This window comes from Agelaius phoeniceus, chromosome 3 (genome assembly GCF_051311805.1).
Source record: "Agelaius phoeniceus isolate bAgePho1 chromosome 3, bAgePho1.hap1, whole genome shotgun sequence".
Lineage (NCBI taxonomy): Eukaryota > Metazoa > Chordata > Aves > Passeriformes > Icteridae > Agelaius > Agelaius phoeniceus.
Genome location: NC_135267.1, coordinates 66,599,032 through 66,623,009, shown reverse-complemented (window position 1 = coordinate 66,623,009; position 23,978 = coordinate 66,599,032). Strand labels below are relative to the sequence as shown.

The 23,978-nt window shown below is 37.7% G+C and overlaps 1 protein-coding gene across 1 annotated transcript in view; it reads right to left on the bottom strand.

The window, feature by feature from the left end:
• The window catches only part of UTRN (utrophin), a 307,788-nt gene that overhangs the window by 215,377 nt on the left and 68,433 nt on the right, over nt 1-23,978 (bottom strand). The window contains exons 22-38 of the mRNA XM_077175513.1: nt 22,127-22,339; nt 18,174-18,287; nt 17,202-17,357; nt 16,150-16,320; nt 13,754-13,933; nt 12,044-12,178; nt 11,402-11,551; nt 9,878-10,039; nt 9,418-9,546; nt 8,806-8,979; nt 8,072-8,227; nt 6,562-6,732; nt 4,493-4,672; nt 2,759-2,887; nt 2,461-2,631; nt 1,774-1,923; nt 518-655 (exon numbers count right to left, since the gene is read on the bottom strand). Coding sequence (XP_077031628.1) covers nt 518-655; nt 1,774-1,923; nt 2,461-2,631; nt 2,759-2,887; nt 4,493-4,672; nt 6,562-6,732; nt 8,072-8,227; nt 8,806-8,979; nt 9,418-9,546; nt 9,878-10,039; nt 11,402-11,551; nt 12,044-12,178; nt 13,754-13,933; nt 16,150-16,320; nt 17,202-17,357; nt 18,174-18,287; nt 22,127-22,339 — 2,679 coding nt within the window. The remainder of the gene's footprint in view (nt 1-517; nt 656-1,773; nt 1,924-2,460; nt 2,632-2,758; nt 2,888-4,492; nt 4,673-6,561; nt 6,733-8,071; nt 8,228-8,805; nt 8,980-9,417; nt 9,547-9,877; nt 10,040-11,401; nt 11,552-12,043; nt 12,179-13,753; nt 13,934-16,149; nt 16,321-17,201; nt 17,358-18,173; nt 18,288-22,126; nt 22,340-23,978) is intronic.

Here is a 23,978-nt window from a genome sequence, read left to right as displayed (position 1 = left end):
TTTAACACAGAATGTGTATGCAAGCACCACAACATGCTGCAGTGACTGCTAATACCCTCTATAGGAGGAAAGAGGAATTTGGGAGCAGGCTCAATCACAAAAAGGGCTTCTGCTGAGAGGTTGGTATGTTTGTGTACATGTGTATCCATAGTCACTCTTCACACACCCTGGTGGTGGGGATAAACCTCTGTTCAAGGGCCAGCAAAGACAGGTGAAGCAAATGACCAACTTGATGCACCCACCTATTTGGGTCAACACATAGGGTGGCCCTCTGTGAAGCTGTGAAAAGGGACTTTAAAAATCAAAACTATTCCCCCAAAACCTAGAAATGGGAAAATTCATATTTTGGAATTGCAAAGATTCAGAGAGTCAGATTGTGTGCACACACATTTAACTCTTCCCCAGAGAATCACATATGCTGAAAGAGTCATAAGGTATAAAATATGGATTACAGGTTGCAAGTGGGATACCAAAGGGAAATTTGATAAATGAGCTGTAGTAACTACCATAACTGTACCTGCAAACTGTTGTACTTTTTCTGCAGAAGCAACAACTGTAAGCGGATCTTCTCTCTCCTATGGTCCTCCATAGGCTGCTGGAGCAACTGCCCTCCTCTTTGCAAAACTTCTTCAATCTGAGCTCTTTCTTGATCCAGCTAAAATTACACAAATCTCTATTATCTACAGAAATTAATTTTAGAAACATTAGCTGCTCAGATAGTAACAGCGATTGTACCAAACTTTTGTCTTATAATCCAAATGGGAGCCAAACAAATTCAAGCAGATATTCTCAACAACTACCAAATCATAAAATCCAACTTTCCATAAACTTTATAAAGAGATGTACTAAAAGAAATGTAATGAACCAGCAGTGTGCATTCACATCAATAGGGTATTATGACTTTAGCTCCATTTCTATTCTAGATATTCCTTGACAATAATAAGCAAGCTCAGGGCAGAACAGCACAAAATTAAAAATTCAATAAATATAAAAACAGTATAAAAGGAAGGCTATGTTCTATAACCATAGGCCCTTCTATAGAAATAGTTTAAAATTTGTGTTCTGTAATGTACATGGCATTTTTCATAGATTTATATCCAGCTTTCCAGCTCAGTTTATAGTATTGGAGCTGCTTAAAAGGAAGGCAGATAGAGTGGACTGACATGAATTTACCTGATTTTGCAGGCAACGAGGCCATAGTGGACAAGATGCTAAAAAAACTATGGCAGTTTAATATGGGTGAATAGCAGAGTCTAGATAAGAATCTAGAAGATAAATTTTGTTCAAAGCTTTTATTTGGACTTCCCAAGATACAGCCACATTACAAGACTCTTACTTGCACCCTACCTCAAGCATCCTCTGAGCTAGCCTATGCACTGTGATTCATTTTATCATACCAGTTTAAATTTGAACCTCATTCAAGCATCATTCAAATGCAGGAGGGATTTCTTACAAAGAGCTACTTTGAGTAGGAGATAGAAGATAGATAAACAAAAATCACATTTCACTACTTGTATTCTATAAAATTGTGATGAAAATACCAACTCAAGTATGATTAGTTATACTCAGACCAGCATCCAAGAGGAAATAGCTATGGGAAAAGTATTGGAAAATTGTGCAGGGTATCCAACAACTTAATAGTTCCCTTCCTTTTCTACCCTTAATTTAAAGGCATTTAATCAGAATTCCCCCTCAAAGTCTGGAGCAATGCAACATAGGGACAAAATAGGAAGTTATTTATTTAATTAATTATTTGTTCTATTGCTCACAAACCTTCTCCTCTTCCCCACTCAATTCTGGATGCTTTTCCAGAACTTTTAACATATTCTGTATGTCACTTTCAAATTCATCCAGATCTAGAAAAGCCACTCTAGCTTCACAGGGCTCTGACATGACAGGAAGTCGTTCTTGTCCAACAAGCATCTGCAAAGCAAAATAAAATCTTGGTGAAGCTGAACCTTTAGTCTCAGCAGTCCTATACAATCCCCCATGAACAGGTATATCAGTCTGCAGGACCATTAGATAGCAGTACAAATCAAAAATTTAAGAGTTATATGAACTGAGAGATGGCTTGAACACACTTGGTAGTTATTATCAAGTTTCCTCATTCAAACTTCAATCTGAGTATTTTGTCCTCAAAATAAATGAAACATCTCCAGTCACATTAGCTTATGGTATTGTTTCGTAGCTCACAAATATGTACTGCAATATATACAATTTTCTGAACGGTTCTTTGTAAATTTTCCCATGAAACACAAGTCATCACCTGCTACTCAGGTTAAAAAAAAAGCAGCTGGTCTAAAAATCAGTCTATTTTTCACATATAAATACCTACACTTAAAGGAGCACTCAAAAGCAGCAGAGCGCTGTTCTAATAAACAATGGCCTATCCACTACAGCCAGTTGCCATCTTCTTGGCACAGATTCCCCAAGCAAGTTCTGGGGCTCGTTCATCCTCACCTTGGCACTTTTGATGTGCTGAGAGACCTTCTCAAAATTACGGTTGAGTTCTGCCAGTTTGGGCTCAACAAGTTCCCGGCAGGACACGCCCCGACCGTTCATTAAGATGACAGCCTGGTCACGGACGTTATCCACTCGGAGACTGACGTCATCTAGCTCAGATGTTAAACGCTGAGAAGTGAAAGAAAATGAAAATGGTCACCTCCTAGGCAAGGAGAGAGACATCTAAAGGTAAACAGGAAACAAATCTGACATCATTCAGAATCCATGAGTTGACAGATGACACAACATTTCCTACCTTCACAGTTTCCTCCTTTTGGCTAGCTGACTTCTTCTCAATTTCATCCAGTAAGGCTTCAGCCTGATACAACCAAGTACTTATGTGAGCAACGTTTTCATCAAAAATTTCCAGCTGGCCCTGGTGATTCTGGAAAAAGATGAAAAAAATGTATGAATATAAGAAACTTCTAAAAATCCAACAAAAAATCCTAACAACAAAAAATAAAAAATGCACAAACTCAAAAAAATTATCAAATAAATCAACCCTGCCAAAATGTTATGAGTAGAAAGATTGATAAAATAGTGTTTTGGACACACTTTGGAATGAAACACTGAAAATTAGACCATACCTTTCATCTTCACTAGTATTTACAAAAATTCAATTTTCATTCTAGACCCTTTGATAATATAATTTCTAATTCACAGAAAGATAAATAGAAGTAGCTGAGGTAGTTTGTACAATTAAAGATAGACAATGTATTACAACAACCAAAAACTCCACAATTTTTTCTACCAGCACTAGCAGGTACAACAGTATCCACTGTGTGTGGTTATTCAGATCTTTAAATTGGAAAGGGACTATGCCAAGTTTACAAATTAATCATGTGTTGATATTTTACTGATTGCATAAAAATATTCCTTCCTCTTAAGAAAAGTAACAAAATTGTAGACATGTTAATTAGGTCTGTTTTCACATGCAGTCAGAAATTGTAACATTAGGTGCCCCAGACAGATGTAATGTTATTTTGTGTATCAGATTCAGAGAAGTAACAATCTGTTTAAGCCTTTCACCAAAACAAAAAGGTAGACAAAATTTGCTCTTTCAGAATAACAAAACAAAGGGAGGAGAGAAAAGAGAGAAGGCCTATGATTGTACTTTGTAAGGTTAAATTGTTCTTTTGCTACATGGAGCTATAAATTTCTTTTTGTTGATTTAGAGAGCACAGACTATACTTGTCACCAGATATGAACATAATCTAGAAGTATTTAGTTATGGATCATCCTTATGGCATTTACACATAAAGGTAAACTACCTGACTACTCCTAAAATGGAATTGGATTACAAAATTAACACTATCACCTGCAACAGGAACTGGACAGCAGGCACAGGGCTCACCATCCATTCATACACTAAAGTTTCCACAACTCCTGCCTTCAGAAGTCCCAGATATTGGGTTGATTGTAATAACTAGCTAAACAACACCAAAATACCTTATTTATATAAAAGCATCAGTCTGATACTAGTATCAGTTGTAGACTGTTTCATGTCCATTTAGCTTAATTAGCAGCTTTAGGTGTATAATATGCTTGGGCTTTCATTTAATCAGCCAAAAAGATGTTGTTGCCATACTTGAACACTTGCAGCTGTGGTCTGTCCAAAAGAGCAATAGACTGACAGAGTCACAAGTGCTTTGCTGAACACCATCACAAAGTTATCCATTGTCCATTAAATAGCCATCATTCAGGTCTCAAGGAATTTATCAACACAAACCAACTGTTCATGTTGGTGCTGGCACAGAGGCTGAATATTCAGGCTGAATAAAGAGCAGGACATGCAGCAGGTCAGTTTCCAACTTCCTCATGACTTACCTCTCCATCTACAGCATAAACAGATATCTATTCCACATTCTTTAAATGCATAAGGTGTCATGGAAGCTTCACTTTACAGTAAAGTGAGACAAGTGAAAACTCCAGCTGCTCCAAAGAGGTGGAAGGAGAGCTACCCTGAATATTTCTCATGCATGCAACTTACCAACAAGGTGTCACACCAGTCCTCAGTCCAGGTCCGAACTCTGCTCCAGCCAGCATTAAGGACACACAGCTTCTCCTCCAGGACAGCCTCGCTCCCTTCCACCAGGGACTGGAGTGCAGTGCAACTTTCTGTGATGCTCTTCAGATCAGCCTTCCTCCTCTCCAGCTCTCTTAGCACATTCTGAAACAAGTTCAGCCATTAAAACTGCCCTGGTCCCAAATACAAGGGAAGGTAATTTTTACATCCACAGGAAACAAATATATTGTAGGTGATCTTCACTTGTGGAAAGAATTACACCACGTGTAATTGCCTTCTGTTTACAGTAACTCTCTGTAGATCATGATCTCATTTTTTAAGAGAGAGTGAGAGCACAATGCATGTAAAGTGTCCTGAACAACTTCGGGACTCTTTTGGTTTGTTGTCTTAGATCATCTTCAACATTTCTTTTCATTATGTAGGTAAAGCAAATGCATCACACTACGTTGCAAGTCCATTTTTAAAAGGTTTTTTTCTGCACTGCAAAGCACAAAACACTAATTTCAAGAGACACTCTGCATTCCTCTGTATCTTTTCCTATTAAAGTACTTTTACAGTTGGCAATAATGAGAAACATGGTAGGCCAATGCTAAATATTTTTTTGAGAACCATCACAACTCATTACTGCAGATGTTCAATTCAGTTGCTACATATTACAGAATCCCTACTGCTATATTATCTATATAGAGATATGTAAATACATGTATCTTTAGCTCTACCCTTTTTTCCAAGTCATCTCTGCTTTTAAATAGTTTTTTTAATCCATAAACCCCACCTTTTTTGAAAGTATGCATAGTGTAAATTGTAAATTAAGCAATATGTCATCTCTTAAATATCAGGACAGTTTCCATGTGCAAAACAGATCTCTTGCCATATAAGATCACCAATTATTATTGATGATATCTGCCTACTTAGAAAGTTCTTTGCTGCCAGTGTACAGTGTGGTGAAGAATCCACTTAATCACAGCCAGCGTCTGGAGCTCCTTGAACATACTATCTGTGAAGTAACTTATTCCTTTATCATAACTTATTATCTTAGAAACAGAAATAAATACTCAAGTTACTACATTTTAAAATTGCCTCCAGAAAACTTGAAAACAGAAAGGACAACTTTGTATGCAACATATAGGACTTGTCCTCCTGCTGGTGAAGCATAACAGTCTTTACATGCATGGCTTACAAATCTATGGTATACTTCCAATAAGGATTCAAAAGTTTGTTTGGAGAGGAATCTTGGGCATGCTGCCACAGCAAAATCCTAGCACTAATAATTGCTAGTCCTGATTGAAATGCCTGAGAACAGGTTACATTAGACACGTTTGCAATTTGGTGAGTTTTCAAGTTTTAAGACTGCAGACAGACCCACTCCAGAAGTAAAAGGTGACAGAAAACAAAAACTGGAAAGGTCAGTACTGCTGAATTATATCATCTGGCACTTGCTGCTAACCCTTCGTAATATCCAAATTTCTACAGTGGGAGAAAATATGATTACTCTGAAGAAAGTAACTAACACATTTGCCTGTTTCCATTACAAGCTTTAACTTGTAGGCAAAAGAAAATAAGGAATTACAGTGGCCTCTTATTTTGCAAAGTCACAATTTTGAAGACAAAGCTGTTTCAATGAAAAGTTACAAACTCAAATTTTCGTTGAATGCACTTTTCATTCAATGCAATTTCAGTTTGTTCTACTAGTAAAATATTTGATCCAGTCCACAATTATATTTGCTGATAATTTTAAGAATCTTATAATTGTGAAATGTGTAAGAGATACAGTAACTTTTTAGTTACCATTAGTACCAAATATGTAGTAGTATCTTAAATATTTTACTGGCATTTAAGATTGATGCAAAATGCCTAAGATGAAACAGATCAGACTCAGTAAGGTACTGAACATGAACTACTGATTCTACTAAAATTTCAGGATGTGGGAGATTTAGGAACAAGTTACAGGGATTTAAATTCACAGCCACTTCTACATAGTATTGCCATAATGTCAGAAACTTTTTCTACCAATATTTAGTAAGCATTCTTACTTTGGCCCAGGCAATTTCTGAATCTAGATCAGAAAGCAAGCTCTCTGAAGTAGACTTCTGCACAAGGTCAGCTTCAGTGGTAGCCAGCCACTCTGACAGAGAGGCAGACTCCTTCCTCATTTTGTGTGCCAGCTGAGTTGCTCTTTCCAGGTCTTGTTTTCCTTCTGTCACCTACAAAAAAAAAAAAAAAAAAATTAGATTTTAAAAGATAGCAAACGCAAAAGTGGTAGCCAGCTAAAATAAATATCCACCTAAATCCTAAATATATAAAATCCTTGCATCTTAAAACTGTCTTGCTTTTGCTTTAAGGAAGGACCCTAAAAGGAAAGATTATAAGCATCTGTATCTTACTATACAACAGAGAATATATACAAATAATTTTAAATTGAGATGCATCTAAAGGAGATAAAGAAACCTGCATACCATTTTATTTATAGCTAGCAATTACCAAACTGATGTTTATCACTTTATTTTGGTCCTTTAGCTGAAACTCCAAGGACTGTAGAGTAGTCACTCACATAGGTAAAATTCAATTCCTCCTAGTAATTTGTAAGGGCTGCTAGAAGAAAATTGTAAAGAAAAAATTCACTGAAAATCTAGTCTGCCCTTAAAAACATGTCAGTAACATTAATATGAAATTTGATGTTTGTCACAGTAAAATAATTTGTATTTCACATCAGTTACACAACTAGTCTGGTGAGATTTTAACACAGACTTGAGAAGAATTCCAAGCATCATAGTCAGAATCAATTTTACAATATTGTGCTCTGTTCTCTGCTCAGAAATAAAAATCATAACATTATACGGCAAGTAATTCTGCCTTTCTACCTTTTCTTAATTTCTTATCTACATGCCTTCTAGAATCCACAGCTTCCTGGATATTCTCAAATTCACAACTGCAAAATTTCCTAGGACCCATTCTGAGATATTCCAAGACTAATCTGATCATTTACCCCGAGCTTAATTCATGGAGCACTGAACAAACACAAATCCATTTGGGATTCCACCTTAATTTAGGTAGAGAGTCCTATCTGCCCAGTAAGGGTTTAACCACTTTTAAACACTTCTCTTGGATACATAAATATTCAACTAATAAGAAAATTATGCAATATTTAACGCAGTTCATGGGAAATACAGGTTTGCCTGCATTTTCTATTTCACACTGAGAGCAACCATTTAGATGGACTACAATTCAAAACTATCACGACACCCAAAAAACCTCAGGTGGACTTATATTTCTCACATGATAATCTGACCATAAATAATCTTAAAAGACTTTAATGGATGGTAGGTCAGATTTTCAAGGGCAATCAAAAGTCTGTGAACCTTCCTTTCTTCAAAGCTACCTCTCCTCCAGGGAGATGTGTAATATTTAATATCTCAAATGATTGCTCCGGGATGCAGCAACTAACCGACAAATTATCAGCTTTAGAATCAAACTTAAAACACCATCTAACAGCAGAAAAATGACATGCAGACAAATATTCATATATTTATTTATTTTTCTTACCTGTGCCCCCAAGTCATTGTAAAGAAATTTCAGTGCTGTCAGTTGTTCATCCATCCCTTTAGGATTATCCGTCTGCTGTTTCTGTACAATTTGCCTTCCTGTCTTGATGACAGTTTCAACTTCCAATTTCACCTCACTGAGGGTCTTATAGAGTTTCTAAAAGCACAAATATGTACATTGGTGATCAATTTGTAGTGCAGGTTTTCTGACTCTGCTTCCTTTGAGGACCTTAACTTCAAATTGCACTTCAATTCTGATTTATGAATCAATAGCAATATCTGACAAGAAGATTCCAAACTATCGATGATATTTTATTCTGATAAATATTCTGATAACATTTTATTCTAGTTTTTTATTTTCAAAAATTAATAAGATCAATAATTTAACAATGTTTACTCCAAGGCTAATATTGTGATCTGTACTTCATCTTAGTATTTTGTTTTGTTCAAATACTAATGACTGTGATGCTTCTCCAGAATATAAGGATAAACCAGGGAAGGGAGTTCATAAAAACTCAGCTGTTCCACTATATCTATGATCGACAGCCCACTGCTTTTATGTCCTGCAAGAATATGAGGTTTTTAGTTATCAAGTGCTCTGTTAGCACTTTCCAATGAGCTGCAATAGTTCCATGATAACGTTAAGCAAAATTTTCTCAAGAGAGAGTTTAAGCAACAAGAGCTAGAAGAAAAAGAAGCACCCCCTAGGATGAGTCATGAACATTGGATACATACCATGCACTTCTCCAAGTGAGTTTGGATTACATCTGGGTCAATATCCTTCACATCCAAGACATGAAGTTCTGCTTTTACACCATCCAACACCCGCTTGCAATCTAACATGCGCTGCTCAAAATTGGCTGGTTTCTGGAAAAGCTGATACTTTGTACATACTTCACGGAGCTTTCTCTGTTTTATGAATATTATGTTGAAAGATTGTTTTAAATTAGTACCTGCACTTCAAAAAAATAACCTTTAAAGCATCTCACACCACAGATTATAACCCATCATGCCACCACAGATCAATATATATGGAATTTTGGCTTGTCAAATAATGGTGCCATCACCTAATGCTAATCTCTACCTGAGGTGCAAGAGAGATGTCTTTCTGTATCATACACTTTAAAAATACCCATTCTACTCACATACAGAGACTTGCTGACTTTGTGCACTTATCCCATGACACTTGTGAAATTCAAGCTTTCTTGTTCAATTCATCTAGGGCTGTTTGTTTCCTTATGAAAGCACATAAAAGCACACACTATTTTCTTCTGAGGTTCATCTGACTGCACTAAACAATTTACAGGCTGACACGGCAGGGTGTAAGGGTGACTCTCATGTCTTTACCTGCAAAGCATCCAGCTGAGTTCCACCACGGGGAGACCTGCATTCAGGAGAAGCAGGAGGGAAAGAGCGAGCACTTTTCTTCAGCTCCTCTAAGGTGGATTCATGAGCTGCAATCTCAGCTTGAATTTTCTGCCATATCACACAAGCAGGAAAGAAATACATTTCAAAATTGCTTGCAGAGAGAGGAAAGGGAACTTTCTTACCACCCACCAGAAGAAAATCTACTCTGTAAAACTAAAACACCACCAGGTTTATTTTAAGTATTCTGCCTTTGGTGACAGATTGCTAAATTGAAAACTGCTGTTATTCAATACAACCTTAAAAAAAATAAAACCTTCCAGATTACAGAAGATAACACCTAGTGCATCAGCACAGGACTGAAATTTATAAATAAGTCCTGACTGAGCACTATCATCAAATATTTCCAAAAGTTTTGTAGTGAAGGGCTATACAGAAATACCTGTGCCTCCTGGGGCATCTGAAAGGCATCTATCCTGTCAGTCAGGTAAGATGTCAGCTGTCTATCCAGATCTCCTAAACTTTCCTGCAAGACCTGCAGCATGTGGTCAGTTTCTCGCATGGTCTGAAGCTGTTGTTCCAGGGCGATCTGTCGGCTCACCGCCTGAGCAGGACAGAAAGGTGAGACAAAATGCAGCAATAATTCAACACAAATCATAGAAGACTTCCTCAAAACAAGGAGGAGAGATCAGAAAAGATCCTACGCCTGGAGACTGGCTAAAAAGAATCCTAGAAAGCAGCAAATTTTGGAGCTTTCTGTGGCTTCTGAACCAGTAACTGACAAGCAGTGGAAGAGAAAGAGTTCTGCTGCTAGATACATGTGAGACAGCAAAAACACACCTCTCCTACTACCTCAGGAAGGAAGTATTCTGTTAAAACCACACCAGTTTCAATGGGAAACAGGAACTTCGCAATAGACCACAGATCACTGTTGTTTGATATTCACACTGTCAATATTCACATTTCCTTTCAAAACAATAAACTCATTTGGTTATACTGTCAAAACAGAAGTTCAGTTTTTTCCCTTTATTGCTTCTTCCTTCAACAGCATCTGAAATGTCACTACCTGCACAGGAGCACAAATTCCCCACTATCAGTACGTGCATGCACAGACCTGTGCATGTGCATACACACACAGTTGTGGAGAGCTGTCAAAAGCCCAGTGTGCCAGTGCTGCAGCTGCCAAAGCAAACAGGTTTTTATTGGCCAAACCTGTTGTAACAGGAAAAACACCAGTCAATGCTAACTTAAATGCCAGCACATAGCCCCCAACTGAGGGCACTGCATTCATTTGCTCATTGTAATGAAGCTGAACTCAAATACCCTCTATGATTACATTTTTTCACCAGTGACAGAAAACTCCCATCCTACAATTTGGCAGGGGCCTGTATTACCAGGATACAGAACACAAATTACAAACCTGTGCTACCTGAAATACAGCTAGTCTTCCTCTACTTATTAAATCTATGAAAGACTAGACTGAAGCAGGACAAGAGGAAGAGGACAACCTAATGGATGAGTAATGAGAAGAATGTTTTCCTTCTGTTCTTCGTTTCAGCATGACTTCTTCCTAGCTATTTCTGAGAGTGAAAATGTCACTTACACTCCTCATTTTTACAGTTAGTGAGAAAATCACCAGTATTTATGGCAGTAGCAAGGCGATATTAAGTTGTTAATATTGAGCTGTTCCTTGATTTTGGAATTGCCTTTTTGTCAAAATTATTTTAAAAATAAAAGGGCATCCCTGCAGTGCAAGCTTGCAAAAAAACTTCGCTCATGTAATGAAAAACAGAAAAAACATCTTGCTCTTTGGACATTTTTACAAATTGAAAACAGCTGACACTACTGATGCTATTTATTCTTTTCCTGTATTGCAGTCTGGTATCTTTGAATTCAGCTTACAAGAATCATTTCAGACTTGAGCTGAAAAATCCAGTCTACTTCAACCCTCACCCCAAATTCTTACCAAGTGACTCAACTCCTCATAGCGGGCATTGAAAGCTTCCAGTTTTTCACTGATGATGTCATCAAGAATCCCTCCATCAATCAATGTCTGCCCAAGTTCCCGAATCTGGGTTCGGTTATCAGCTGGGTGACGCAGGACTGATTCCAGGGACTAATCAGAAAAAGTTTTAAAGGTCAAGACACTGAATACTACTGCATTTTCAGACCTGGAAACCTGGTTGTATACAGAAGTTTAACACTTCAACTGTCTTGAGAGTGCTCTAAAAGCATAAATCAGTTATGGCTTAATTCATAATGGCACCAAGGTGATTTTACTTTAGATTATCAAACTTCACAGCACTTTTTGCCTATTCTCATAATTTCATACCACTATAGCCCTGGAAGGAATTAACCAATTTACACAGGCCAGGAGAGAGCACACAATTTTATCACAGTACCAAGTATGGCACTATCACATACAGTAAAAGTCCACTTTTGGTGGAGAATCTTACAGATCTCCATTTTCAATTCAGATTAATATGTCAATTTAATGTGAAGAATCAGAATATTCAGCACATTTCAGTGTGCTACTGAAGTGCAGAATTTTTTTTTTTTAAACAGATCTATCTGTAAAATTACTTATCTGATAGAACCATTATAATACCTCAAGAGCATCATTGACAGCATCCAATTTATCAGGCAGATTTCCAGTCATTTGCACTCTTTCTTCCAGATTGTTTAGCCAAGCTGTTTCTAAATCAAGATACTGAAGCAGCTCAATCCAACAAGACCACACTTCCTAGGAGCAACAGAAAAGAAAAGAATTAGCCTAGAATTCCAGGCATAGCTCATATACCCTATGAACAACTTAAAGACATGTGTCTGAGAAATCACCTAAAAGAGACAAATAGAAAATATTAAGAAACATGTCACAGTACAGTATGTTATAGATAGAAAAACATGCAGCTCTATCAGGAAGATACAGAGAAAGGAGCATAGCAGTCACTAACTAAACTTGTCTTAAAACTATCACTTCATATAACTATGCAAGGTTCATACAACTATGCAAGAATGTAACAAAATGCATCCAATCCTCTTTGAAAGACAGGATGCACACACTCTACCCCAGACCATAATCTCTTGTCCTAATTATTACTGGATTTCAACCTTTAATTTTTGGTAAATTCCTTTTTGCCTTTTTGGAAGACACACGGATCAGTAACAGGTCTGTGAGACAAGTTTACTTATTTGCAGAGGCACCAAATACAATTATAAAAACAAAGCTAGATGGTGTCTCATGGATTCCAAATACATCATTTCAAAGGAAAGTAATCTTGGAAAGGAGTAAAATGCATTTATGCTGAAGCTACTATATTCAGACATTATCAGTGTCCTTCTCCACTCCCTTCTTGTGCCACCTGCCTTCATTTTAAGAATCAAGTTGGAAAAGATCTGAGAGATCATCCAACTCCAATCTGTGACTAAGCACCACCTTGTCAACAAGACCATGTCATTAAATGCCATATCCATTCTTGCCTTAAACACCTTCAGGGACAGTGACTCCACCACCTCTCTGGGCAGCCCATTCCAATGTTTAATCATTCTTTCTGTGAAGAAATTCTTCCCAATGCACAACATAAACCTCCTCAGGAACAGCTTGAAGCCATTTCCTCTCATTCTGTCACTGGCCTCAGAGAAGAGGCCAAACCTCTTCTTCTGGCTACACTCTCCTTTTAAGCAGTTGTAGAGAGCAATAAGGCCACCCCTCAGCCTCCTTTTCTCCACACTAAACAGCCCATCCCTCAGGAGCTCCTTGTAGCCCTTGTGCTCCAAACCTCCTAACGTGCTTTGCTGCCCTTCTCAGCACCCCAATGCCCCCGTTTTAGTGAGAGGCCTAGAACTGGACAAAGCACTCAAGGTGTGCCCCACCAGCAGCAAGTACATACAGAGGGACAATCACTTCCCCAGCCCTGCTGGCCACACTACTTCTAACATATGCCAAAATGCCATTCTGAGCCACCAGGGCACACTGCTGGCCCACATTCCCTGGGTGTGTGTCAGCATCCTTGGGCCCTTTTTTCATTGAACATCTTCCAGCCATTCTTTCCCCAGGCTGTAGCACTACATGGGGTTGTTGTGACCCAAGTGAAGCACCTGGCACTTGGTCTTGTTGAATCTCATACCTTTGGCTTCAGCCCATCAAATCAGCCTGTCCAGATTCCTCTGCAGAGCCTTCCTACCCTCCAGCAGATCAGTACTCCCACCCAGCTTGGTGTCATCCACAAATTTACTAAGGGTAGACTTTATAACCTCATCCAGAACATCAATAAAGGAATTGAACAGATATTTCTAAGCAGAGAGCTATCATTCTTGCCTCCAAAGTGTGGCATTTCCCCCGGATACGATTGCACAGTAGCTGGTAGTTCTCCAGCACAACATTCAACTCAGTCGCCAGGTCCTGACCACTGGATGGCACTTTGGTGGCCAACATCTTGATGTTGTCCTTGAGAATCTTCACCCTCACCTCCTTCTGCAACACATCCTCCTTCGCTCTCTGTCAAAAAAAACATGTTACACTATCAACCTTCAATTGCCTTACACTCAGCTACTCACCACTCAAATCACAGATAAGCAGTTTCACATTGGAGGTCTCGCTGCCAATGTATTTCTTGGGCCTGGACGTAACAAAATACAGCACTAACTTGCATGGAATTCAGGTCATGTTAGCAAGTAGTGAAAGATCCTGTTTTATTAAGCATACAGATATATTTATCATTCATGGTTTGTTCATTAAGAAAACTCATTACTAAAAGCAAAAAAAAAGAAAAAGATCAAGTTCAGTGCTACTTCTATCACGCAAATACGAGAAACAAATTTACCAGAAAAATAAAATAGACGTTTGCTAAAAAACAAATATATCAGGAAGAAAAAGGTAGGGTGAATTTACAGAAATGATGTGTCTCAGAGCTCAGTAACTATCTCCCAAACTTATCCAGGAAAGATGATGTAATTACCCAGGACATGTGCAATTACAAAGCTGGGACCTCCCCCACAGCTGTTGGGTATGCTCAAGGAACACACACAAAGGACAGCTAGAAGAATTCCTTCAATCTAACTACACTCAGAGGAGCCTGGCAACACATTTACAGGGTAAGTACAGTACAACTCCCAACGCACAGGTCTGGAGAAACTGTATTGTCACTTGTCAAATTTTGCCTTAGCCAGAACTGAGGAAGGATAGCTGGAAGACAGATCAGGCAGACCAGTCTGAGTCTCCCCGCTGAGACAAATAAAAGGCTCCAGAAACTGAGACTGCTCCGTATCTTTCTTTTCAGGTTTCAAGAACAATTTTATGAAATTGAAATACCTCTGATAAATAAGGCATTGCACTATATAGTAGAATTTAGCACAATTTTTGTATATATATTTCAAGATGTCTTCTAGATATAAGGCAATAAAAAAGTCAGTTCATAGAATGGCAAAGAATATAAAATTTTGGAAATATATTTTATGGCAGGATTTTCAAAAACCACCCAGCCTTATCTTAAACTTATTCCTCCTTAAACTTATTCCTCCTGTCAGCAGGAGTTCCACTCTCTGTTCAAATGAGAGCATATGCAAAAGTGAGCCAAATCCCAGTCCTACAAGTAGTCCCAGGATAATGTTGTTACTGCAAATGGAAGGGAATTTTAAGTGTTACAATAAGCTTACAGGCTCACTGACATAACTGTCATAATATACACAATATAATCTGGATTTGACAAAGGCAAATGTGCTAAAAGTCTCACAGAATTGCCAATGAAAAGAAGGCTCTTTCTTTCCTTGGCTTGTGTTCAGCCAGCTGTCAGACTATGTGATCTTAAGTGGCTTCAAAGGACATGAATATATTAAAACTCTTGTTAAGGACTGCTTCAAAACCCCTTCAAAAGGGACAATTCAAAACTTCAAATGGCTTCATTAAAGCACTTGTAAGGGAGAATTATTTTTTTTAATTGTCCATCAAGTAACAGTATAGTGGATACTCGCTTACAAAGTGTACACAAATAAAACCATTTATGAAGCCATGACTGAACTCTTAGATTAAAAAGCAGGGAATTATTTACTCTGTATATGTATCCAAGAAAATTATCTGTTCAACTGACAATATTATAATGAGACAAAAATATCTCCTTCCTCTCCATTTACTTGGTCACCCAACTCAAAAATGAGAGGCAGCAACCAGTATCACTCATTGATCTTTGTGGAACTCTTCCAACTAATGATATTAAAAAAAAAAAATCTCTGTTTGCAATAGATGATGAACACATTACAACACACCTGTTTTAAAGTGATTTTCTAAATGTGGAGTTAGAATATTTAGGGGACAAGAAACTGAGATCCAAGTGATAGAAGCAGAAGAATGTTTTTACAACCACTAATTTAGATAGAAATACAATATGACACTATACCTTTATCAAAATTTGTCTCCTGCAAAGTTTTCCCATATTCCTAATGTTTAATATGCTATACATAAAAATGCCTGTCTCAACAGCTGAGCAAGCTGTTATTTATTATGAACTCCCCATCCCTCATGGCCAAAAAGAACATCTGGTTTTATAGTTTATGCTTTAAAAATCAAAAATTCCACACAGCAAAGATGAAAAATACCACTAATCTTGTCATGACCTGAGCTTCTTTCCACAAATATAATTCCATAAAAGGTCAACCCCCAAAGCTTTAAGGTTCTGTTTCTCTTTAATCAGGACTCTACAATGAGCTGGCATTGCTGACCTTCATTTCCTCTACTGCATTCTCTAGCTCTTCAGGGGACTTGTATTCAAAATCTTTCTCCAAATATTCTTCTTCAGCTTGGGTCATCCATTCTTGCATCTCTGCCAAATCCTTCTTCAGATTTACAGCTTTTTCCTGACTTTCAGACAGGCGATTTTTCTGACTAATGATCTAGAATCCAAGGTAGAGACAGAAATAGCAGTTTTGTTACTTAAATGTCCTTGTACATGTGAAAAAACACAAGTCTTTGTTAAAATATTTTAGTACCAAAACATTTTCAGGCCTTTTTAATTAACAGAGCACTTTCACATGCACACACAAACTTATGAACCCTTTTTAGCAGATCAACAAAATCTAAAAGTGAGGGAAGGAGAAATATGACCTTTTTTTCCTCCTTCATTGAACATAAACTGGTAACAATCCTTGGAAAAAGTCAGACAGAATAAAATCTTCTTCTATTACAAGTATAATATAGTTAGATATATCATTATCCTGAGCAATAAAACACTCTTCAGGCCTCACTTCTTTCCACAACCCAGATACTCTGGATTCTATATCAACAGCAAGGCTCTCTAACACAGATTTTCATCAGCAATTGCAACAAAATAAATGTTTCTACTGACAGCAGAAAGCTTCCACCCAAAAGAAACAACCAAATACACCAAATTGGAGTGGTAGTCTATTTATAGCTTTTTATTTTTCAAAGCTGCTTGGAAACCAATAAAAATTATACAGGGACAGCATAATATTCCAGTCTTCCGAAACAAGAAAAAAAGGTCAGATCTTCCTCCCACTCTCTAGAAAGATTAGCATAAAGCCAAGTGAACAAATTAATTTTTAATTACAAACAATTATAGAGTTTATTTTGCTCTTTCCAGTCAGGTACCAAGAAACACATGCATTCAAGTTGGGCTTCAGCCCTTTGACAGTGAAACAAGTAAAACATTCCCATTCCACTGATTCACTGCTTCACCTCTCAACAATCCTCACAATGCCACACAACCACGCAGCTGCAGCAACAACCAAGCACCAGCAACATGTGGAGAACTCACCTGTTTGCTCAGCTTCTCCCACTGAGTCTGGCAGTCTACTAGCCTAGACTTTGTCCAAGTATTTATGCTCGCAATAGGCTGAGCTCTTAAAGCAGCCTCTACTTCTTTCATCTCTTTCAGTGATGGTTCAATTGTCTCCATTTCATTGATAAACATCTAAACACGCATCAGAGAAAAGGAATGTTGTTCTTCAGCAAGATTTTACATTAATTTATAACAGTATCAATAATTTTGAGACTTTTAATCATTCGAGAAAAAGTTTTTGGAGCAGATCAATGCTGTGATCAGATCAATACCAGACTGCTTAAAATAATCCTTCAGTGATTCAAAATATCAGAACTATGCAACTAAAGAACAAAGTACAGCTTGCCATACACAGCATAAACTTTTTCATATGTCAACTGTCGACATCAAAACAATACAAGTTTGAAGATTACATGCACTAAATATTCTATTTCTGGTGTACCTCAATTTATAGTCTTCTCCTGGAAAAAAGCATTTGAAGGTACACTGTAATTACTTACTATAAGACAAAATTCTACCTAAATGTGATCATTATGTGACACTGACTAGCCAGGAATCTTCCTTGCAAAATTCTAAACTCTAGGACTTTGATCAGTTATTTGCTTCTTACTTTTAAGCTACACTTGGAAATTTAATGCAGAAGGCACTTTTCACCCACAGATTCAATTCCCTAATCACAAAAAATTGGGAAAAATATATCAGCCTTTTATAGAGGAAATAATGCCAACTTGTAGATAGGTATTTATAACTACAGTGAAGACCTTAAAAAAAGCACAAAATATTATAGCTGCAAAAAAAAGAAACCAACTCAAACATGCCCTGAAGAAATATAAAACATTTTTTTCTGGTGGGCTTAATGTGCTATGAACAGTACTTAATAAAAGCAAAATAATAAAGAAGAGATGCTACTTGTTATTTCAAAAGATTCCTTATAAGAGCAAAACTCACTGTGCACTGGTCAAGTTGCCTTTGAAGTCCTTCAGTATCCCCTTGAACAGACTTTTCTGTCATCAAGAAGTCTTTCACTCCATCCATCCACTTCTGAACAACTTTAGAGTCAGTCTAAATCAAATATAGTAAAGAACATTGATACATTGCTGCGATGAAGAATGTATGGCTGTTGCATTTCAACTTCTAGCAGCTTGCAAAGGGTGCTCTACAAGCTGCTGGCATAGTCTTAGTTTTGACTCAGACCAACTTTTGTTTAATTTTTGGGTTTGTTTTGTTGGGCTTTTTGGGGGGAAGAAGGGCATCCCGAATTTCTGTTCTCAAATTTATATGAATATTAAATTCATAATAGTGATATTCTTCCATCCACCAGAGCATGGTTTAAGTGCCACTGAACTGTTCCAGGCTATCTCTCACACCAAAGCACAGGATCAGTTAAGGAGGAGAGCATGGTTTCAAGAATTATGTGGTTACTCTTCACATGAAGGACCTGGCTGAAGGCTGGAAATATGCCTAAAAACTATGATAAAAGAAATGCATGACTGTTTCCACACTTGTTTGAAAACTGCATGCCAAAGGAAAAGAGAGGGCCCTATAAAAATATATATCTGGAAAAGAGGAGTGGATAATGCTAAACATACTTTTCAGGTAGAAACCATGCTGGGAAAGCCATTTGCATAAGCAAGACACACATAAAAGGAAAAAAAATACAGAGGAACAGACTAACCACTAAAATTTAAAAAAATCCTAGCTGTTTGAGGCCAATAGTACAATACTGTACTCACTAGAGCAAGTCTTGGGGAAAAAAATAAACATACCCAATTTCAGAATTATGTGATCTAACAATTGGCAATTCCTTGTACCCTGCAATGAGGTAGGAAGGGAGGAAGAGAAGAAAGGAGACAGAGGCATTGCCATCTCCTTCCCATGCAGTCATGGATGTTCGAAATCATCCTTACAAACAAAACCAATACAAAGAGGGATCTTATTTCCCCTGGTTCAACCAACTTATATGGCTGACATTTTTTATTAATATAGCTGGACTTTTACTCAATATTTTTGGACTATTTGGTTGGTGTTTTTAATAGATGTCATCTATCCTGACACAATCATCATCACAGAACAGCTCATCAGCTTCACCTTCTACTCCGCATGTCACAGAGGAGGAAAGCATACACTTCATTTTCTTAAAAACCTTACACTAACAGTGTTTTCAAAATCAATATGTTACACACTGTTTCTCAAAAAATGTCTGCATTAATGAAAACCCATTAGACTAAGTCCATGTTTATTTTTAGATCACTGCTACCATTAGAGGTCAAAGTCATGACATTTTCTTCATTCCTTTTCCATTTTGATGGAATTTCCTGCAGATGATTAGCCTGAAAATAATTTTCTAAAAAACAGACCCTATGATGCTTAACAATGAACCATAGCTTAATGTAAAAAAATACGTATTTATAAAGGCTGCCTTTTTGACAAGGCACTATAGCACACAACTAATTTAGCATTTTTTACATATTTAAATATTTATTTACATAAATAGCTGAAGATAATTAAGTGGGGTTACTCAAAGTTAGACACACATTTAAATAACTTGCTGAATCACAAACCAAGCCTACAAAGTTTAATTAAGTAAATGTTCCTACATTGCACAGGTAAATAATTATCAGTGGTCAAATAACCAGTGTAGGCTGTTGAGGTACAAGAGTTCACAATTTTTAGACATGAACATCCTCGTCATAGAATGGTCTGGGTTGGAATAGACCTTAAAGATCATTCAGTTCCAACCCACCAGCCATGGGTAGGGTCATCTTCCACTAGACGCCATCCAAATGGGCCTTGAACACTTCCATGAATGAAGCACCCACAGCTTCTCTGGACAACAAGTTCAAGTGTCTCACTGCCCTCACAGTAAAGAATTTCTCCCTAAAGTCTAATGTAAACCTACCCTCTTTCAGTTAAGAGCCCATTATCCCTTGTCCTGTCCCCACAAGCCCATGTTACATGTTCTCCATCTCTCAAAGGTTCCCTTTAGGTACTGGAATGCTGCTATAAGGTCTTCCTTATAGACCTTCACTTCTTCAGGATCAGTTTTTGACATTTATTCCAGGCACAAACAAAGGTCAAATGTGCTGAGTCTTAACTTGTTCGCTCCTAGAAAAACCACATGATGTACAGCCATGCAGCAGATTTAAAAGATCTGAGAGTGATACATAATCAAAGACACAGCAAGCCATACATTACTAGAGGTATGATAACAGAATACAAGATAAAGAAAACTTTTTCAAGGAAAAACAAGATGCAAAACTGATAAAATGAGCCTTGTCTATTCCTCCCATCACATGAGTATTACAGTCTACCAGTAAAACATTACTCCCAGTCACTAATGCATGCACTGTCAGCTTGGGGGAGCCTCTATCACAGCACAAATAACAGAAGAACCACCTAATAGCAGGACTCACAGGCAGATCTGCCACTTACATGCTCATCAGGCTAACAAAGGTATCTTAGTCACTGTTCACCTGTCTGCTCACTGTTAAAATGAAAATATTTACACTGTTTCTTTTCAAAAACCTAAATGTGAGGAATGTTGTTTTGGGAAATGTCAATTTTTAAAGGTGCTTTAGGGAGAAAAAAAAAGAAACATTAAAAATAAAGTAATACTTGTGTGTAGTTGAACATAAACCACATGTCGCCCAAGCACTGACATGAACTTTTTTTTTCTCCGCCATGTAAACTTTTTTCCCCTTTAATAGCCAGGTGCTTCAACTCCTTCTTAGCCAAGGAGATCCTGCCTAGCCATTCTCCAAACTAATCTTGTGCTTGGAGTCTGCACCAGGACCATACACCAAGGCTGCCATACCAATCTTTCCTGCAGTACAAGTTATATCCTGGTGTGCCCAGTGTTGTCCACAGCATTTTTATTCAACTTGTTCCAGACTATCATTTTTAATTTATACAGTATTAGACTACAAAAATCTCCATCTAGATAAGTACCAAAGGAAAAAATCAGGGAATATGACACAACAGTCCATCCACTAACAGTTTTACAAACCATTTAGAAAACAGAGAAATTGCATACTCAAAAATACAGTTCATAAGACAACACAATGTAAGCCCCATATTTCAACAGATAGCACCAGTAGGTATTTCTTTCATTTTCAGTTACTTAATAATTATAATAATGGTTTAATATTAATAAAGCAACTATAGAATAATTGCTTCCATTGTTTCTTCTGCTATAATTTCTTTTTGGCTTCTGTACTTCCTTTTAAGGTAACAGGAAAGTTTCTAGCATCTTGCTCAGGACATAATTCTGTTCTCAGAACAGTGGGATTTTCTGTCTTGCAGAATTTTATAGGCATGTGTATATATTTATAAAATAGGTAGGAGGGCTGAGTAACCTTAATTTTTTAACTGTCCTTCCTGTCATTTCAGAGGCCATGGTTGGAAGTGGAAAAGTCACTACACCCAAGCATTTTCCTTACTCACTTTTCTAACTTCCTTGTAATAATTCTTCATGACTGTTCACCAAAACCTTACTTGAAGGAGCAAATTTTCTGTAGCAGGCATGGAATTACACTTTAAGACTAGTGGGCATCTGACACCAATCACACTGAAGATCATCAGCCCCTACTGGGATTAACAGCACAGCTGGCATGCCCTTGACCTTAGCAAAACCTTTGCTTATAAAAAGAGAGGGACGCTAATTTTAAGTGAAAAGTATTTCTGTTAGAAGGCAAAATAATATCCTGGGCACATTAGAATTCCACTTCTATGCTGCTACAAATATACTATATATGCTTTCAGCCTCTGCCAGACTAGTGGATCATCAAAATTCCCCTTCTCAATCAGTTTCATCTGGACTCCTGCAGGAACACAGAGAAAGAAAGGTCTATAAAGCAACTGAGTTATGCAAGCGAAAAAAAAAAAAAATCCTTTCATTTTACCTCAAACATTCTCAACTTGGGCATAATTTCCTCCAGTAGTTTAACATCTTTGGAAATCTTGACCTTTAACTTGTCCCAGCGTCCCTGCACATCCTTGAACTCTTGCATGTAGGTGTTTTTTATATCCGAAGATGCATGCTTCTCCAAAGCCTTTGTTTCTTCAGCGAGTTTATCTACCCTGGGCTTCTGGGCTTCCAGTGTCTCACAAACTGTCTATAACAAAAGGAAAAAAGGCCTCCTTCCAGTATTAGTCATACAATAGGTACACACTTACATATAAATCCAAGTGCATTAAAAGTTTCATTGTGCAGATGGTCAAGAGTGATACTTGTGCAGACTCAATGAAGAGTGATACTCCAGTTACAGCAGTTATTGCAGCAGAGATGTCCAAACAACCTTTTAAACAGCAAAACCTTCAGCTGCTGTACTGGTGCAGCAGCAGAGACTACAGAAGGGGTAGGAGAGCTTGGCCACAAGCTCAACATGCACAGGCATCTACGCCTCCCATGTGCCATGCCGTACTGGCACTCGAGTCAACAAAGCAACAGCTGTGCCACACTGCACTCTCAGAGCAAACTGCAATGCAGACAGACTAGGGCCTCAGTATGTTCATATCCCCACAAGTTTGCTTTTTAAAAGCATATACAAACCAGCTGAGAGTGTTCTGTGAAAGTGAAATATAATTTCTTAGTTGCAAAAAAAAGCTCTGGATACTCAAGTTTTGAAAACTACTTTCCCAGACGGGATACAGGGAAGATGCATTCTGAGTATATTCACTATGACATTGGTGATATAAAGAGTCACTTGATTTGAAAGAACTAATTTACTAATATGAAAAATAACAGCTGAAGGTATAAGCCAAAACATGAAAAATGCTGCCACTTCATTGAACTCATCATTCTGATTACAGTGCTTCAAATTTGCTTAAGAGAAATGCACAATGAATGCATTAAATGATTATTAATTTAATGGATTTAATTTTCTAGTATATATACTTAATATGTACAAGCAGGATGTGTGCATACATATTTTGCTGTATTTTTACTGAGGAAGATTTTTTTAAAAATGTTCATGTTCTCAAATCTATTTTACATTTATCGTGGTTTCTTTTCCTGGAAAATGTAGCAATTCCTCTAAGACAGGTAGAGAGGTAGCAATGAGACTGGGAAGAGGAATGTATGTTTCAGAAAACAAGAGCATTCTGTGCAGGAGACCACAGATGAAGCACTCAGCAGTGCTGCTACAGGGCAGAGAGAGCTGAACAAACCCCAGGTCCACAAGCAGCTCCTCATATACAGTTTGTTCCCCTCTCCTGTCATACTCTAACGTTAGTGCACCTACACTAGCATAGTGTGTCCTTTCAGGGTAATTAGTCTCTGAAGAAAACTGGGCAGAGGCAGGAAAAGACAAGCCTCCAAAGGCTAAATGCCATTTCAATTCATGTAGCATATGGACCAGAAAACCTCCACCATGTTTAAACAATACAGAAGCAACACTAAAGAGACAGCCAAAGAATCAAAGCTTGTTTTAATCTCTTAGTTCAAAAAAACCACAAAGCACTAACAACTCTGTTTACTGGACTTCCAAAAATCATCGCTCTGCTGAATAGAGAAGGATATTGCACCCAGCAACCAGAGATCCAGAGCTCCTCCAGCTCCTGCAGCCTTATTAGGCCACCACACAGGGAAAAACACATGCTTCTGAATGTGTAAGGTGGTAGAGCAGGCAGGGAAGAATTTGATTTTTTTTCAAACAAACAAACAAAAAAAAGGGGGGAAAATACTGGAGATGCAGAATTCTCTCCCTGGAGAGAGGTACATCCCTGCCTCAGGACCTGGTATTTGCAAAGGTG